Source organism: Taeniopygia guttata, chromosome 34 (genome assembly GCF_048771995.1).
Source record: "Taeniopygia guttata chromosome 34, bTaeGut7.mat, whole genome shotgun sequence".
In the NCBI taxonomy this organism is placed as follows: Eukaryota; Metazoa; Chordata; class Aves; order Passeriformes; family Estrildidae; genus Taeniopygia; species Taeniopygia guttata.
In genome coordinates this window covers 2,495,080-2,508,045 of record NC_133059.1, presented here as the reverse complement: position 1 = coordinate 2,508,045, position 12,966 = coordinate 2,495,080, and the positions used below count along the sequence as shown (strand labels likewise).

The following is a 12,966-nucleotide window of genomic DNA, read 5'->3' as shown; positions in this document are numbered from 1 at the left end:
ATCATCATCGTCATCATCATCATTATTGGGGACATCATCATTGTCATCATCATCATCATTGTCATCATCGTCATCATCGTCATCATCATTGTCATCGTCATCATCGTCATCGTCATCATTGGGGACAATGGGGACATTGGGGACATCGTCATCATCATCATAGTCATTATCATCGTCATCGTCATCATCGTCATTGGGGACATTGGGGACATCATCATCATCGTCATCATCGTCATCATTGTCATTGTCATCATCATCATCATCATCGTCATTGTCATCATCGTCATCATCGTCATCATCATCATCATCATCGTCATCATCGTCATCGTCATTGGGGACAATGGGGACATTGGGGGATTGGGGACATTGGGGACATTGGGGACATTGGGGACATTGGGGGGATTGGGGACATTGGGGACATCATCATCATCGTCATCATCATCATTGGGGACATTGGGGACATTGGGGGACATGAAAATTCCACCGAAAGCGCCCAAAATGAAACCAAATCCACCCAAAAATCCTGAAATGCCCCAAATCCCCCCAAAATTCCTCAAATTCCCCCCAAAATCTCCATCAAAACTCCCAAACATCACCTCCAAATCCCCCATAATTCCCCAAAAAACCCAAAAATTTTCCAAGTCCCCCAAAATTCCCCCAAAATCACTCAAAAATCACCCTCAAAGCTCCTCCCGAAAGTCCCCAAAATCCCCCAAAATCCCCCAAAATCCCCCCAAATCCCCCCAAAATCCCCCAAATCCCCCAAAGTCCCTCTCAAATTCCCCCCAAAATCTTCGTCAAAACTCCCCAAAATCCCCCCAAAACGCCCCAAAATTCCCCCAAATCCCCCCAAACACATCCCAAAACTCCCAAAAACCCCCAAAAAAACCACCAAAATCCTCCCCAATCCGAAAAATCCCCCAAAATTCCCCCAAATCCCCCAAAATTCCCAAAATCCCCCAAAATTCCCCCAAATTCTCCCAAAATCCCCTCAAAATTTCCCAAATCCCCCCAAAATCCCACAAAATACCCCAAATCCCCCCAAAATTCCTCAAAATCCACCAAATCCCCCCAAAATCCCCCAAAATTTCCCCAAATCCCCCCAAAATTCCCCAAATCCCCCCAAAAATTTCCAAAATTCCCCCAAAATCCCCCCAAAACTCCCAAAAATCCCATCAAAACCCCTCAAAATCTCCCCCATAATTCCCCAAAATCCCCCAAAAATCTCCCAAATCCCCTCAAAATCCCCCAAAATCTCCCTAAAATCCCCCAAAATCCCCCCCATAATTTCCCAAAATTACCCAAAAACCCCCAAATTTCCCCCAAATTTGTGTCCCGGGTACCTTCGATGGAGATTTTGAGGTTTGGGGCGTCCCCGGGACCGCCGGAGTCACACGGGCAGTGGGCGCTGAGCCGGAACACACCCAGCGGTTCTGGGGGAAATTTGGGGGATTTTGGGAAAATTTGGGAATTTTGGGGAAATTTGGGGAATTTTGGGGGGATTTGGGGGGATTTTGGGGCGATTTTGGGGGGATTTTGGGGTGTTTTGGGGGGATTTTTGGGAGTTTTGACGGAGATTTTGAGGGGAATTTGAGGGGGACATTGGGGAATTTAGGGAGCTTTTAGGGGATTTTGGGGGGATTTTGGGGATTTTGGGAAATTTGGGGGATTTGGGGGAAATTTGGGGAATTTTGGGGGATTTGCGGGGAATTTGGGGGGATTTTGGGGGGATTTTGGGGGGATTTTGGTGAATGTTGCGGAGATTTTGGGGGGATTTTGGGAGAAATTTTGGGGAAATTTTGGGAATTTGGGGAGATTTGGGGGGATTTGGGGGGATTTTGGGGAGATTTGTGGGGGATTTTGTGGGGATTTCGGGGGTTTTTGGGGTTTTGGCTCGCAGGGGCAGTGGGCGCTGAGCCGGAACAGCCCCAGCGGTTCTGGGGGAAATTTGGGGGATTTTGGGAATTTTGGGGAGATTTTTGGGGGATTTTAGGGAATTTGGGGGGATTTTGGGGGCATTTTTGCAGGATTTTGGCGAATGTTGCGGAGATTTTGGGGGGATTTGGGGAGAAATTTTGGGGAAATTTTGGGAATTTTGGGGGATTTTGGGAGTTTTGGGGAATTTTGGGGGATTTTGGGGGATTTTGGGGGGATTTTGGGGTATTTTGGGGGATTTGGGGTTTTGGCTCGCAGGGGCAGTGGGCGCTGAGCCGGAACAGCCCCAGCGGTTCTGGGGGAAATTTGGGGGATTTTGGGAAAATTGGGGATTTTGGGGAGATTTTTGGGAGTATTTTGGGGGGATTTTGGGGCGTTTTGGGGGGATTTTCGGGAGTTTTGATGGAGATTTTGGGGGGAATTTGAGGGGGATTTTGGGGGGATTTTGGGGGGATTTTGGGGGATTTTGGGGGATTTTGGGGGGATTTGGGGGGTTTTGGGGCATTTTGGGGGGATTTGTGGGAGTTTGGGGGGGATTGTGGTGGGATTTTGGGGGGCTTTGGAAAAGTTTGGGGGAATTTGGGGGGATTTTGGGAAAGTTTGGGGGAATTTGGGGATTTTGGGACTCTGCTGCCCCTCACCCGAGCTGAGCCCCCACAGTTGGATTTTTGGGGCGATTTTCCCCTATTTGGGCGTAAACTTGGCCAACTCTTGTGGAATTTTCGGAAAATTAGTGGGATTTTGGGGAATTTTCCAAAATTTTTGTTAATTTTTGGGACTTTTGTAGGATTTTGGGACCATGGGGACTCTGCTGGGAGCTGCGCATCCGCAGAGAGATTTTTTGGGACCATTTTGCCGTATTTTGGTGGAATTTTGGCCAATTCTCGCGGAATTTTCGGGAATTTTGCGGTATTTTTGGGAATTTTGCGGGGTTTTTAGGAATTTTGTGGGGTTTTCGGGAATTTTGGGAATTTTTGGGGCCGTGGGGACTCTGCTGTTCCCCCTGTGAGCCGCGCATCCACAGCAGATTTTTGGGACCATTTCGCCGTATTTTGGTGGAAATTTGGCCAATTCTTGCAGAATTTTCGGGAATTTTGTGGAATTTTCAGGAATTTTGTGGGGTTTTCAGGAATTTTGGGAATTTTTGGGACTTTTGCAGAATTTTGGAGAGATTTTGGGGACTCTGCTGTCCCCCCGGGAGCTCCGCATCCACAGCAGATTTTTTGGGACATTTTGCCATATTTTGGTGGAATTTTGGCCAATTCTTGCAGAATTTTCGGGAATTTTGCGGAATTTTTGGGAATTTTGTGGGGTTTTCAGGAATTTTGGGAATTTTTGGGACTTTTGCAGGATTTTGGGAGGATTTTGGGGACTCTGCTGTTTCCCCGGGAGCTGCGCATCCGTGGCAGATTTTTTTGGGAACATTTTGCCGTATTTGGGTGGAATTTTGGCCAATTCTCGCGCAATTTTTGGGAATTTTGTGGGGATTTTTGGGAATTTTGTGGGGTTTTCAGGTATTTTGGGAATTTTTGGGACTTTTGCAGGATTTTGGGACTGTGGGGACTCTGCTGCCCCTCACCAGAGCCGTTTATCCCCAGCAGATTTTTGGGAACATTTTGCCGTATTTCGGTAGAATTTTGGCCAATTCTTGCTGAATTTTTGGGAATTTTGTGGGATTTTCAGGAATTTTGGGAATTTTTGGGACTTTTGCAGGATTTTGGGGGGATTTTCGGGAATCTGCTGTTCCCCCCGGGAGCCACAAATCCACAGCAGATTTTTTGGGAAGATTTTGCCGTATTTGGGTGGAATTTTGGCCAATTCTCGCGCAATTTTTGGGAATTTTGTGGGGTTTTGGGGAATTTTGTGGGGTTTTCAGGAATTTTGGGAATTTTTGGGACTTTTGCAGGATTTTGGGAGGATTTTGGGGACTCTGCTGTCCCCCCGGGAGCCGCGAATCCGCAGAAGATTTTTTGGGACATTTTGCCGTATTTTGGTGGAAATTTGGCCAATTCTTGCAGAAATTTTGGGAATTTTGTGGGATTTTTGGGAATTTTTTTGGGTTTTCGGGAATTTTGGGAATTTTGGGAATTTTTGGGACCGTGGGGACTCTGCTGCCCCTCACCAGAGCCGCACATCTGCAGCAGATTTTTGGGAACATTTTCCCCTATTTGGGCGTAAATTTGGCCAATTCTTGCGGAATTTTTGGGAATTTTGTGGGGATTTTTGGGAATTTTGTGGTGTTTTCGGGAATTTTGGGAATTTTTGGGACTTTTGCAGGATTTTGGGACCGTGGGGACTCTGCTGGGAGCATCGCATCCGCAGCAGATTTTTGGGACATTTTGCCGTATTTGGATGGAATTTTGGCCAATTCTCGCACAATTTTTGGGAATTTTGTGGGGATTTTTGGGAATTTTGTGGGTTTTTCATGAATTTTGGGAATTTTTGGGACTTTTGCAGGATTTTGGGGGGATTTTGGGGACTCTGCTGCCCCTCACCAGAGCCGCGCATCCGCAGCAGATTTTTGGGAAGATTTTGCCGTATTTTGGTGGAATTTTGTCCAATTCTTGCGGGATTTTTGGGAATTTTGTGGGATTTTCGGGAATTTTGTGGGGTTTTCAGGAATTTTGGGAATTTTTGGGACTTTTGACGGATTTTGGGGGGATTTTGGGGACTCTGCTGTTCCCCCGTGGGAGCGGCGCATCCGCAGAAGATTTTTTGGGAACATTTTGCCATCATTGGGTGGAAATTTGGCCAATTCTTGCGCAATTTTTGGGAATTTTGTGGGGGTTTTTGGGAGTTTTGTGGGGTTTTTAGGAATTTTGTGGGGTTTTCGGGAATTTTGGGAATTTTTGGGGCTGTGGGGACTCTGCTGTCCCCCAGGGAGCGGCGCATCCGCAGAGAGATTTTTTGGGAACATTTTGCCCTATTTGGATGGAATTTTGGCCAATTCTTGCGGAATTTTTGGGAATTTTGTGGAATTTTTGGGAATTTTGTGGGGTTTTCAGGAATTTGGTGAATTTTTGGGACTTTTGCAGGATTTTGGGGGGATTTTGGGGACTCTGCTGCCCCTCACCAGAGCCGCAGATCCGTGGCAGATTTTTTTGGGAACATTTTGCCATATTTGGGCGTAAATTTGGCCAATTCTTGCGAAATTTTTGGGAATTTTGCGGAATTTTCGTGAATTTTGTGGGGTTTTCAGGAATTTTGGGAATTTTTGGGACTTTTGCAGGATTTTGGGGGCTCTTCTGTCCCCCCCGGGAGCTCTGCGTCCACAGCAGATTTTTGGGAACATTTTGCCATATTTGGGCGTAAATTTGGCCAATTCTTGCGGAATTTTTGGGAATTTTGCGGTATTTTCGGGAATTTTGTGGGGTTTTCAGGAATTTTGGGAATTTTTGGGACTTTTGCAGGATTTTGGGGACTCTGCTGCCCCTAACCAGAGCCGCAGATCCGTGGCAGATTTTTTTGGGAACATTTTGCCGTATTTTGGTGGAATTTTGGCCAATTCTTGCGGGATTTTTGGGAATTTTGTGGAATTTTCGTGAATTTTGTGGGTTTATCAGGAATTTTGGGAATTTTTGGGACTTTTGCAGGATTTTGGGGACTCTGCTGTCCCCCCGGGAGCTGCGCATCCACAGCAGATTTTTTGGGAAGATTTTGCCGTATTTGGGTGGAATTTTGGCCAATTCTTGCGGAATTTTCGGGAATTTTGTGGAATTTTTGGGGAATTTTGTGGGTTTTTCAGGAATTTTGGGAATTTTTGGGACTTTTGCAGGATTTTGGGGGGATTTTGGGGACTCTGCTGTCCCCCCCCTTTGAGCCGCGCATCCACAGCAGATTTTTGGGACCATTTTGCCGTATTTGGGTGGAATTTTGGCCAATTCTTGCGCAATTTTTTGGGAATTTTGTGTAATTTTTGGGAATTTTTTTGGGTTTTTCAGGAATTTCGGGAATTTTGGGAATTTTTGGGGCCGTGGGGACTCTGCTGTCCCCCCTGGGAGCCGCACATCCGCAGGCAAATTTTTTGGGAACATTTTCCCCTATTTGGGCGTAAATTTGGCCAATTCTTGCGGAATTTTTGGGAATTTTGTGGAATTTCCGGGAATTTTGTGGGATTTTCAGGAATTTTGGGAATTTTTGGGACTTTTGCCGGATTTTGGGAGGATTTTGGGGACTCTGCTGTCCCCTCCGGGAGCTGCTCATCCGCAGCAGATTTTTTGGGAACATTTTGCCGTATTTGGGCGTAAATTTGGCCAATTCTTGCGGGATTTTCGGGAATTTTGTGGGATTTTGGGGAATTTTGATAAATTTTGGGAATTTTTGGGACTTTTGCAGGATTTTGGGGGGATTTTGGGGACTCTGCTGTCCCTCACCACAGCTGGGCCCCCACAGTTGGATTTTTGGGGTGATTTTCCCCTATTTGGGCGGAAATTTGGCCAATTCTTGCTGAATTTTTGGGAAATTTATGGGATTTTTTGGAATTTTCCTAAATTTTGGTGAATTTTTGGGACTTTTGCAGGATTTTGGGGACTCTGCTGTTCCCCCCGGGAGCCGTTTATCCGCAGCAGATTTTTTGGGACCATTTTGCCGTATTTTGGTGGAATTTTGGCCAATTCTCGCGCAATTTTTGGGAATTTTGTGGGGATTTTTGTGAATTTTGTGGGGTTTTCAGGAATTTTGGGAATTTTTGGGACTTTTGCAGGATTTTGGGGACTCTTCTGTCCCCCCCGGTAGCCGTTCATCCGCAGCAGATTTTTTGGGACCATTTTGCCATATTTTGGATGGAATTTTGCCCAATTCTTGCGGAATTTTCGGGAATTTTGCGGAATTTTTGGGAATTTTGTGGGGTTTTCGGGAATTTTGGGAATTTTTGGGACTTTTGCAGGATTTTGGGGACTCTTCTGTCCCCCCCGGGAGCCGCGCATCCGCAGCAGATTTTTGGGATCATTTTGCCGTATTTGGGTGGAATTTTGGCCAATTCTCGCGGAATTTTTGGGAATTTTGCGGAATTTTCGTGAATTTTGTGGGGTTTTCGGGAATTTTGGTGAATTTTTGGGACTTTTGACGGATTTTGGGGGGATTTTGGGGACTCTGCTGTCCCCCGGGAGCTCTGCATCCGCAGCAGATTTTTGGGAAGATTTTGCCGTATTTGGGTGGAATTTTGTCCAATTCTTGCGGAATTTTTTGGGAATTTTGCAGAATTTTCGTGAATTTTGTGGGGTTTTCAGGAATTTTGTGGGGTTTTCGGGAATTTTGGGAATTTTTGGGGCCGCGGGGACTCTGCTGTCCCCCCCGGGAGCTCCGCATCCGCAGAGAGATTTTTTGGGAACATTTTGCCGTATTTGGGTGGAATTTTGGCCAATTCTTGTGGGATTTTTGGGAATTTTGTGGGATTTTTGTGGGTTTTTCAGGAATTTTGGGAATTTTGGGAATTTTTGGGGCCATGGGGACGCCGCCGTCCCTCACCTGAGCCACGGAGCCACTGCCGGACGGTGTCGGTGACATCGAACCAAAGCCACTCGTCCTCAGCGGTGACAATGACGGAGCGGCCGTGGAGATACCGCCAGGAGGAGTTCCCGAAACCCTGGGGACATTGGGGACATTGGGGACATTGGGGACATTGGGGACATTGGGGACATTGGGGACATTGGGGACATTGGGGGGATTGGGGACATTGGGGACATTGGGGGGATTGGGGACATTGGGGACATTGGGGGCATTGGGGACATTGGGGACATTGGGAACATTGGGGACATTGGGGACATTGGGGACATTGGGGGGACATTGGGGACATTTGGGGAGATTGGGGACATTGGGGACATTGGGGACATTGGGGACATTGGGGACATTGGGGACATTGGGGGGACATTGGGGACATTGGGGACATTGGGGACATTGGGGGGACATTGGGGACATTGGGGGCGTTGGGGACATTGGGGACATTGGGGACATTGGGGGCATTGGGGACATTGGGGACATTGGGGACATTGGGGGGACATTGGGGACATTGGGGACATTGGGGACATTGGGGACATTGGGGACATTGGGGACAATGGGGACATTGGGGACATTTGGGGACATTGGGGACATTGGGGGGACATTGGGGACATTGGGGACATTGGGGACATTGGGGACATTGGGGACATTGGGGGACATTGGGGACATTGGGGACATTGGGGACATTTGGGGACATTGGGGACATTGGGGGACATTGGGGGACATTTGGGGACACTTGGGGACAGCTCCAGAGCCACCCCCAGCGAGGGAGGAGGGACCCAAACCCACCCCGGCCCCAAATTTGGGGACACGCTGGTGTGACGTCACCTGGGCCCCCAATGTCCCCAATGTCCCCAATGTCCCCAATGTCCCAGTACCCACCTGGTACAGCTCGACTCTCTGCTCTGTCCCCAGGGCCGATGTCCCCGATGTCCCCAATGTCCCCAATGTCCCCAATGTCCCCCAATGTCCACCCAATGTCCCCCAATGTCCCCAATGTCCCCCCAATGTCCCCCAATGTCCCCAATGTCCCCAATGTCCCCAATGTCCCCCAATGTCCCCAATGTCCCCCCAATGTCCCCCAATGTCCCCAATGTCCCCAATGTCCCCAATGTCCCCCAATGTCCCCAATGTCCCCAAATGTCCCCAATGTCCCCAATGTCCCCAATGTCCCCAATATCCCCCCAATGTCCCCCCAATGTCCCCAATGTCCCCAATCCCCCCAATGTCCCCCCAATGTCCCGAATCCCCCCAATGTCCCCAATGTCCCCAATGTCCCCAATGTCCCCAATGTCCCCGCTGTCCCCGATGTCCCCAATGTCCCCAATGTCCCAGGTGTCCCCAATGTCCCCAATCCCCCCAATGTCCCCAATGTCCCCAATGTCCCCCAATGTCCCCCAATGTCCCCAATGTCCCCAATCCCCCCAATGTCCCCAATGTCCCCAATCCCCCCAATGTCCCCAATGTCCCCAATGTCCCCAATGTCCCCAATGTCCCCAATCCCCTCAGGTGTCCCCAATGTCCCCAATGTCCCCAAATCCCCAATGTCCCCAATCCCCCCAATGTCCCCAATGTCCCCAATCCCTCCAGGTGTCCCCAATGTCCCCAATGTCCCAGTACCCACCTGGTACAGCTCGACTCTCTGCTCCGTCCCCAGGGCCGATGTCCCCGCTGATGTCCCCGCTGTCCCCAATGTCCCCAATGTCCCCAAATCTCTGCAGTGTCCCCAATCCCCCCAGGTGTCCCCAATCCCCCCAATGTCCCCAATGTCCCCAATTCCCCCAAATGTTCTCAATGTCCCAAATGTCCCCATTCCCCCAACTTTCTCCAAATGTCCCCAATGTCCCCAATCCCCCCAATGTCCCCAATGTCCCCAAATCTCTGCAGTGTCCCAAGTGTCCCCAATGTCCCCAAATCCCCAAATCCTCCCAATGTCCCCAATGTCCCAGTGCTCACCTGGTACAGCTCGACTCTCTGCTCCGTCCCCAGGGCTGTCCCTGTTGATGTCCCCGATGATGTCCCCGTTGCTGTCCCCGATGATGTCCCCAATGTCCCCACTGTCCCCTGGCGCACCATGCGCAGCTCGGCGCGGCTCAGCTCAGCCCGGCCCAGCCCGGCCCGAATTTGGGAAATGTTAAACACGAAATAGAGACTGCGGGGGGAGGGGCGCCAGCGCTGCGTGTCACCTGCGGGACATTGGGGACATTGGGGACATTGGGGACATTGGGGACATTGGGGACATTGGGGGCATTGGGGACATTGGGGACATTGGGGGCATTGGGGGGACATTGGGGGGATTGGGGACATTGGGGACATTGGGGACATTGGGGACATTGGGGACATTGGGGACATTGGGGGGATTGGGGACATTGGGGACATTGGGGACATTGGGGACATTGGGGACATTGGGGACATTGGGGGGACATTGGGGACATTGGGGACATTGGGGACATTGGGGCGATTGGGGACATTGGGGGCATTGGGGACATTGGGGGGATTGGGGACATTGGGGACATTGGGGGGATTGGGGACATTGGGGGGATTGGGGACATTGGGGACATTGGGGACATTGGGGGCATTGGGGGGATTGGGGACATTGGGGACATTGGGGGGATTGGGGACATTGGGGGGATTGGGGACATTGGGGACATCGGGGACATTGGGGACATTGGGGACATTGGGGGGATTGGGGACATTGGGGGGACATTGGGGACACTGAGGGGACACTGAGGGGACACAGAGGGGACACTAAGGGGTCACCAGGCCACCTGAGGGCCACCTCAGGGGTCACCAGGAGGTCACCAAGGTGTCACTAAGGGGTCACCATATCCAGCTGTCCCTGTGTCACCCCCTGTCCCTATGTCCCCCCTGTGTCCGTGTGTCACTCAAAGGTGACTGTGTCCCCGTGTCACCCCCATGTCCCCATATCCCTGTGCCACCCCCATGTCCCCGTGTCCCTGTGCCACCCCTGTGTCCCTGTGTCACTCAAAGGTCCCCATGTCCCCATGTCACCCTTATGTCCCCATGTCCCCGTGTCACCCCAATGTCCCCAATGTCCCCAAGTGTCCCCAATGCCCCCAATGTCCCCAATGTCCCCGGTGTCCCTCACCGTGCCCGGGGCTCTCCATGTTGAAGCGCAGCAGCTCCTGCCCGTAGTAGTCCCGCGGCTCCTCGGGCTGCTGTCCCCATGTCCCCGTGTCCCCATGTCCCTGTGTCCCCGTGCCACCCCCATGTCCCTGTGTCACTCAAAGGTCCCCGTGTCCCTGTGTCACCCCCCTGTGTCCCCATGTCCCTGTCACCCCCATGTCCCCATGTCCCTGTGTCACCCCCATGTCCCTGTGTCACCCCTGTGTCCCTGTGTCACTCAAAGGTCCCCATGTCCCTGTGTCACCCCCATGTCCCCAATGTCCCCAATGTCCCTGTGCCACCCCTGTGTCCCCATGTCCCCGTGTCACTCAAAGGTCCCCATGTCCCCGTGTCACCCCCATGTCCATGTGCCTGTGCCACCCCCATGTCCCCAATGTCCCCAATGTCCCCAATGTCCCCAATGTCCCCCCAATGTCCCCAATCCCCCCAATGTCCCCCAATGTCCCCCAATGTCCCCAATGTCCCCAATGTCCCCAATCCCCCCAATGTCCCCAATGTCCCCAATGTCCCCAATGTCCCCAATGTCCCCAATGTCCCCAATGTCCCCAATCCCCCCAATGTCCCCAATGCCCCCAATGTCCCCAATGTCCCCAATGTCCCCAATCCCCCCAATGTCCCCCCAATGTCCCCAATGTCCCCAATCCCCCCAATGTCCCCAATGTCCCCAATGTCCCCAATGCCCCCAATGTCCCCAATGTCCCGGTGTCCCCAATCCCCCCAATGTCCCCAATGTCCCCAATGTCCCCAATGTCCCCAATGTCCCCAATCCCCCCAATGTCCCCAATGCCCCCAATGTCCCCAATGTCCCCAATGTCCCCAATCCCCCCAATGTCCCCCCAATGTCCCCAATGTCCCCAATCCCCCCAATGTCCCCAATGTCCCCAATGTCCCCAATGCCCCCAATGTCCCCAATGTCCCGGTGTCCCCAATCCCCCCAATGTCCCCAATGTCCCCAATGCCCCCAATGCCCCCAATGTCCCCAATGTCCCCAAATGTCCCCAATGCCCCCAATGTCCCCAATGTCCCCAATGTCCCCAATGTCCCTCACCGTGCCCGGGGCTCTCCATGTTGAAGCGCAGCAGCTCCTGCCCATAGTAGTCCCGCGGCTCCTCGGGCTGCTGTCCCCGTGTCCCCAATGTCCCCATGTCCCTGTGCCACCCCCATGTCCCCAATGTCCCCAATGTCCCCAATGCCCCCAATGTCCCCAATGTCCCCATGTCCCTGTGTCCCCATGTCCCCATGTCCCCATGTCCCTGTGTCACTCAAAGGTCCCCATGTCCCTGTGTCACCCCTGTGTCCCTGTGTCACTCAAAGGTCCCTGTGTCCCTGTGTCACCCCCATGTCCCCATGTCCCCCTATGTCCCTGTGTCACTCAAAGGTCACCGTGTCCCCGTGTCCCCGTGTCCCCCCTGTGTCCGTGTGTCACTCAAAGGTCCCCATGTCCCCATGTCACTCAAAGGTCCTCATGTCCCCATGTCCCCATGTCCCTGTGTCACTCAAAGGTCCCCATGTCTCTGTGTCACCCCCATGTCCCCATGTCCCTGTGTCACCCCCATGTCCCCAATGTCCCCATGTTCCTGTGTCACCCCTGTGTCCCTGTGTCCCGCCTGTGTCACCCCCATGTCCCCATGTCCCCGTGTCCCTGTGTCCCCCCCGTGTCCCTGTGTCACTCAAATGTCCCCATGTCCCCGTGTCACCCCCATGTCCCCATGTCCCCCTGTCCCCCCAATGTCCCCAATGCCCCCAATGCCCCCAATGTCCCCAATCCCCCCAATCCCCCCAATGTCCCCAATGTCCCCAATGTCCCCAATGTCCCCAATGTCCCCAATCCCCCCAATGTCCCCAATGTCCCCAATGTCCCCAATGTCCCCAATGTCCCCAATCCCCCCAATGTCCCCAATGTCCCCAATGTCCCCAATGCCCCCAATGTCCCCAATCCCCCCAATGTCCCCAATCCCCCCAATGTCCCCAATCCCCCCAATGTCCCCAATGTCCCCAATGTCCTCAATGTCCTCAATGTCGTCAATGTCCCCAATCCCCCCAATGTCCCCAATGTCCCCAATGTCCCCAATGTCCCCAATGTCCCCAATGTCCCTCACCGTGCGCGGGGCTCTTCATGTTGAAGCGCAGCAGCTCCTGCCCGTAGTAATGCTGCTGTCCCCATGTCCCCATGTCCTCGTGTCCCTGTGTCCCCATGTCCCCATGTCCCTGTGTCACCCCAATGTCCCCAATCCCCCCAATGTCCCCAATGTCCCCAATGTCCCCAATGTCCCTCACCGTGCCCGGGGCTCTCCATGGGGAACCGCAGCAGCTCCTGCCCGTAGTAGTCCCGCGGCTCCTCGCCGCGCAGCCGCCGCCGGGCGCGCTGCCGCAGCAGCTCCCGGGTGC

The 12,966-nt window shown here is 52.3% G+C and overlaps 2 protein-coding genes across 5 annotated transcripts in view; both read right to left on the bottom strand.

Moving 5' to 3' along the window:
* Positions 1-12,966, bottom strand: part of LOC121468955 (uncharacterized) — a 2,238,800-nt gene that overhangs the window by 204,545 nt on the left and 2,021,289 nt on the right. The window lies entirely within an intron of this gene.
* Positions 1-12,966, bottom strand: part of LOC121468633 (transforming growth factor beta-1 proprotein) — a 40,255-nt gene that overhangs the window by 8,547 nt on the left and 18,742 nt on the right. For all 4 annotated transcript variants that reach the window (XM_072920971.1, XM_072920973.1, XM_072920974.1 and 1 more), the window contains 3 exons: positions 9,388-9,617; positions 7,402-7,519; positions 1,344-1,433 (listed from right to left, as the gene is read on the bottom strand). In XM_072920971.1, coding sequence (XP_072777072.1) covers positions 1,344-1,433; positions 7,402-7,519; positions 9,388-9,617 — 438 coding nt within the window. The remainder of the gene's footprint in view (positions 1-1,343; positions 1,434-7,401; positions 7,520-9,387; positions 9,618-12,966) is intronic.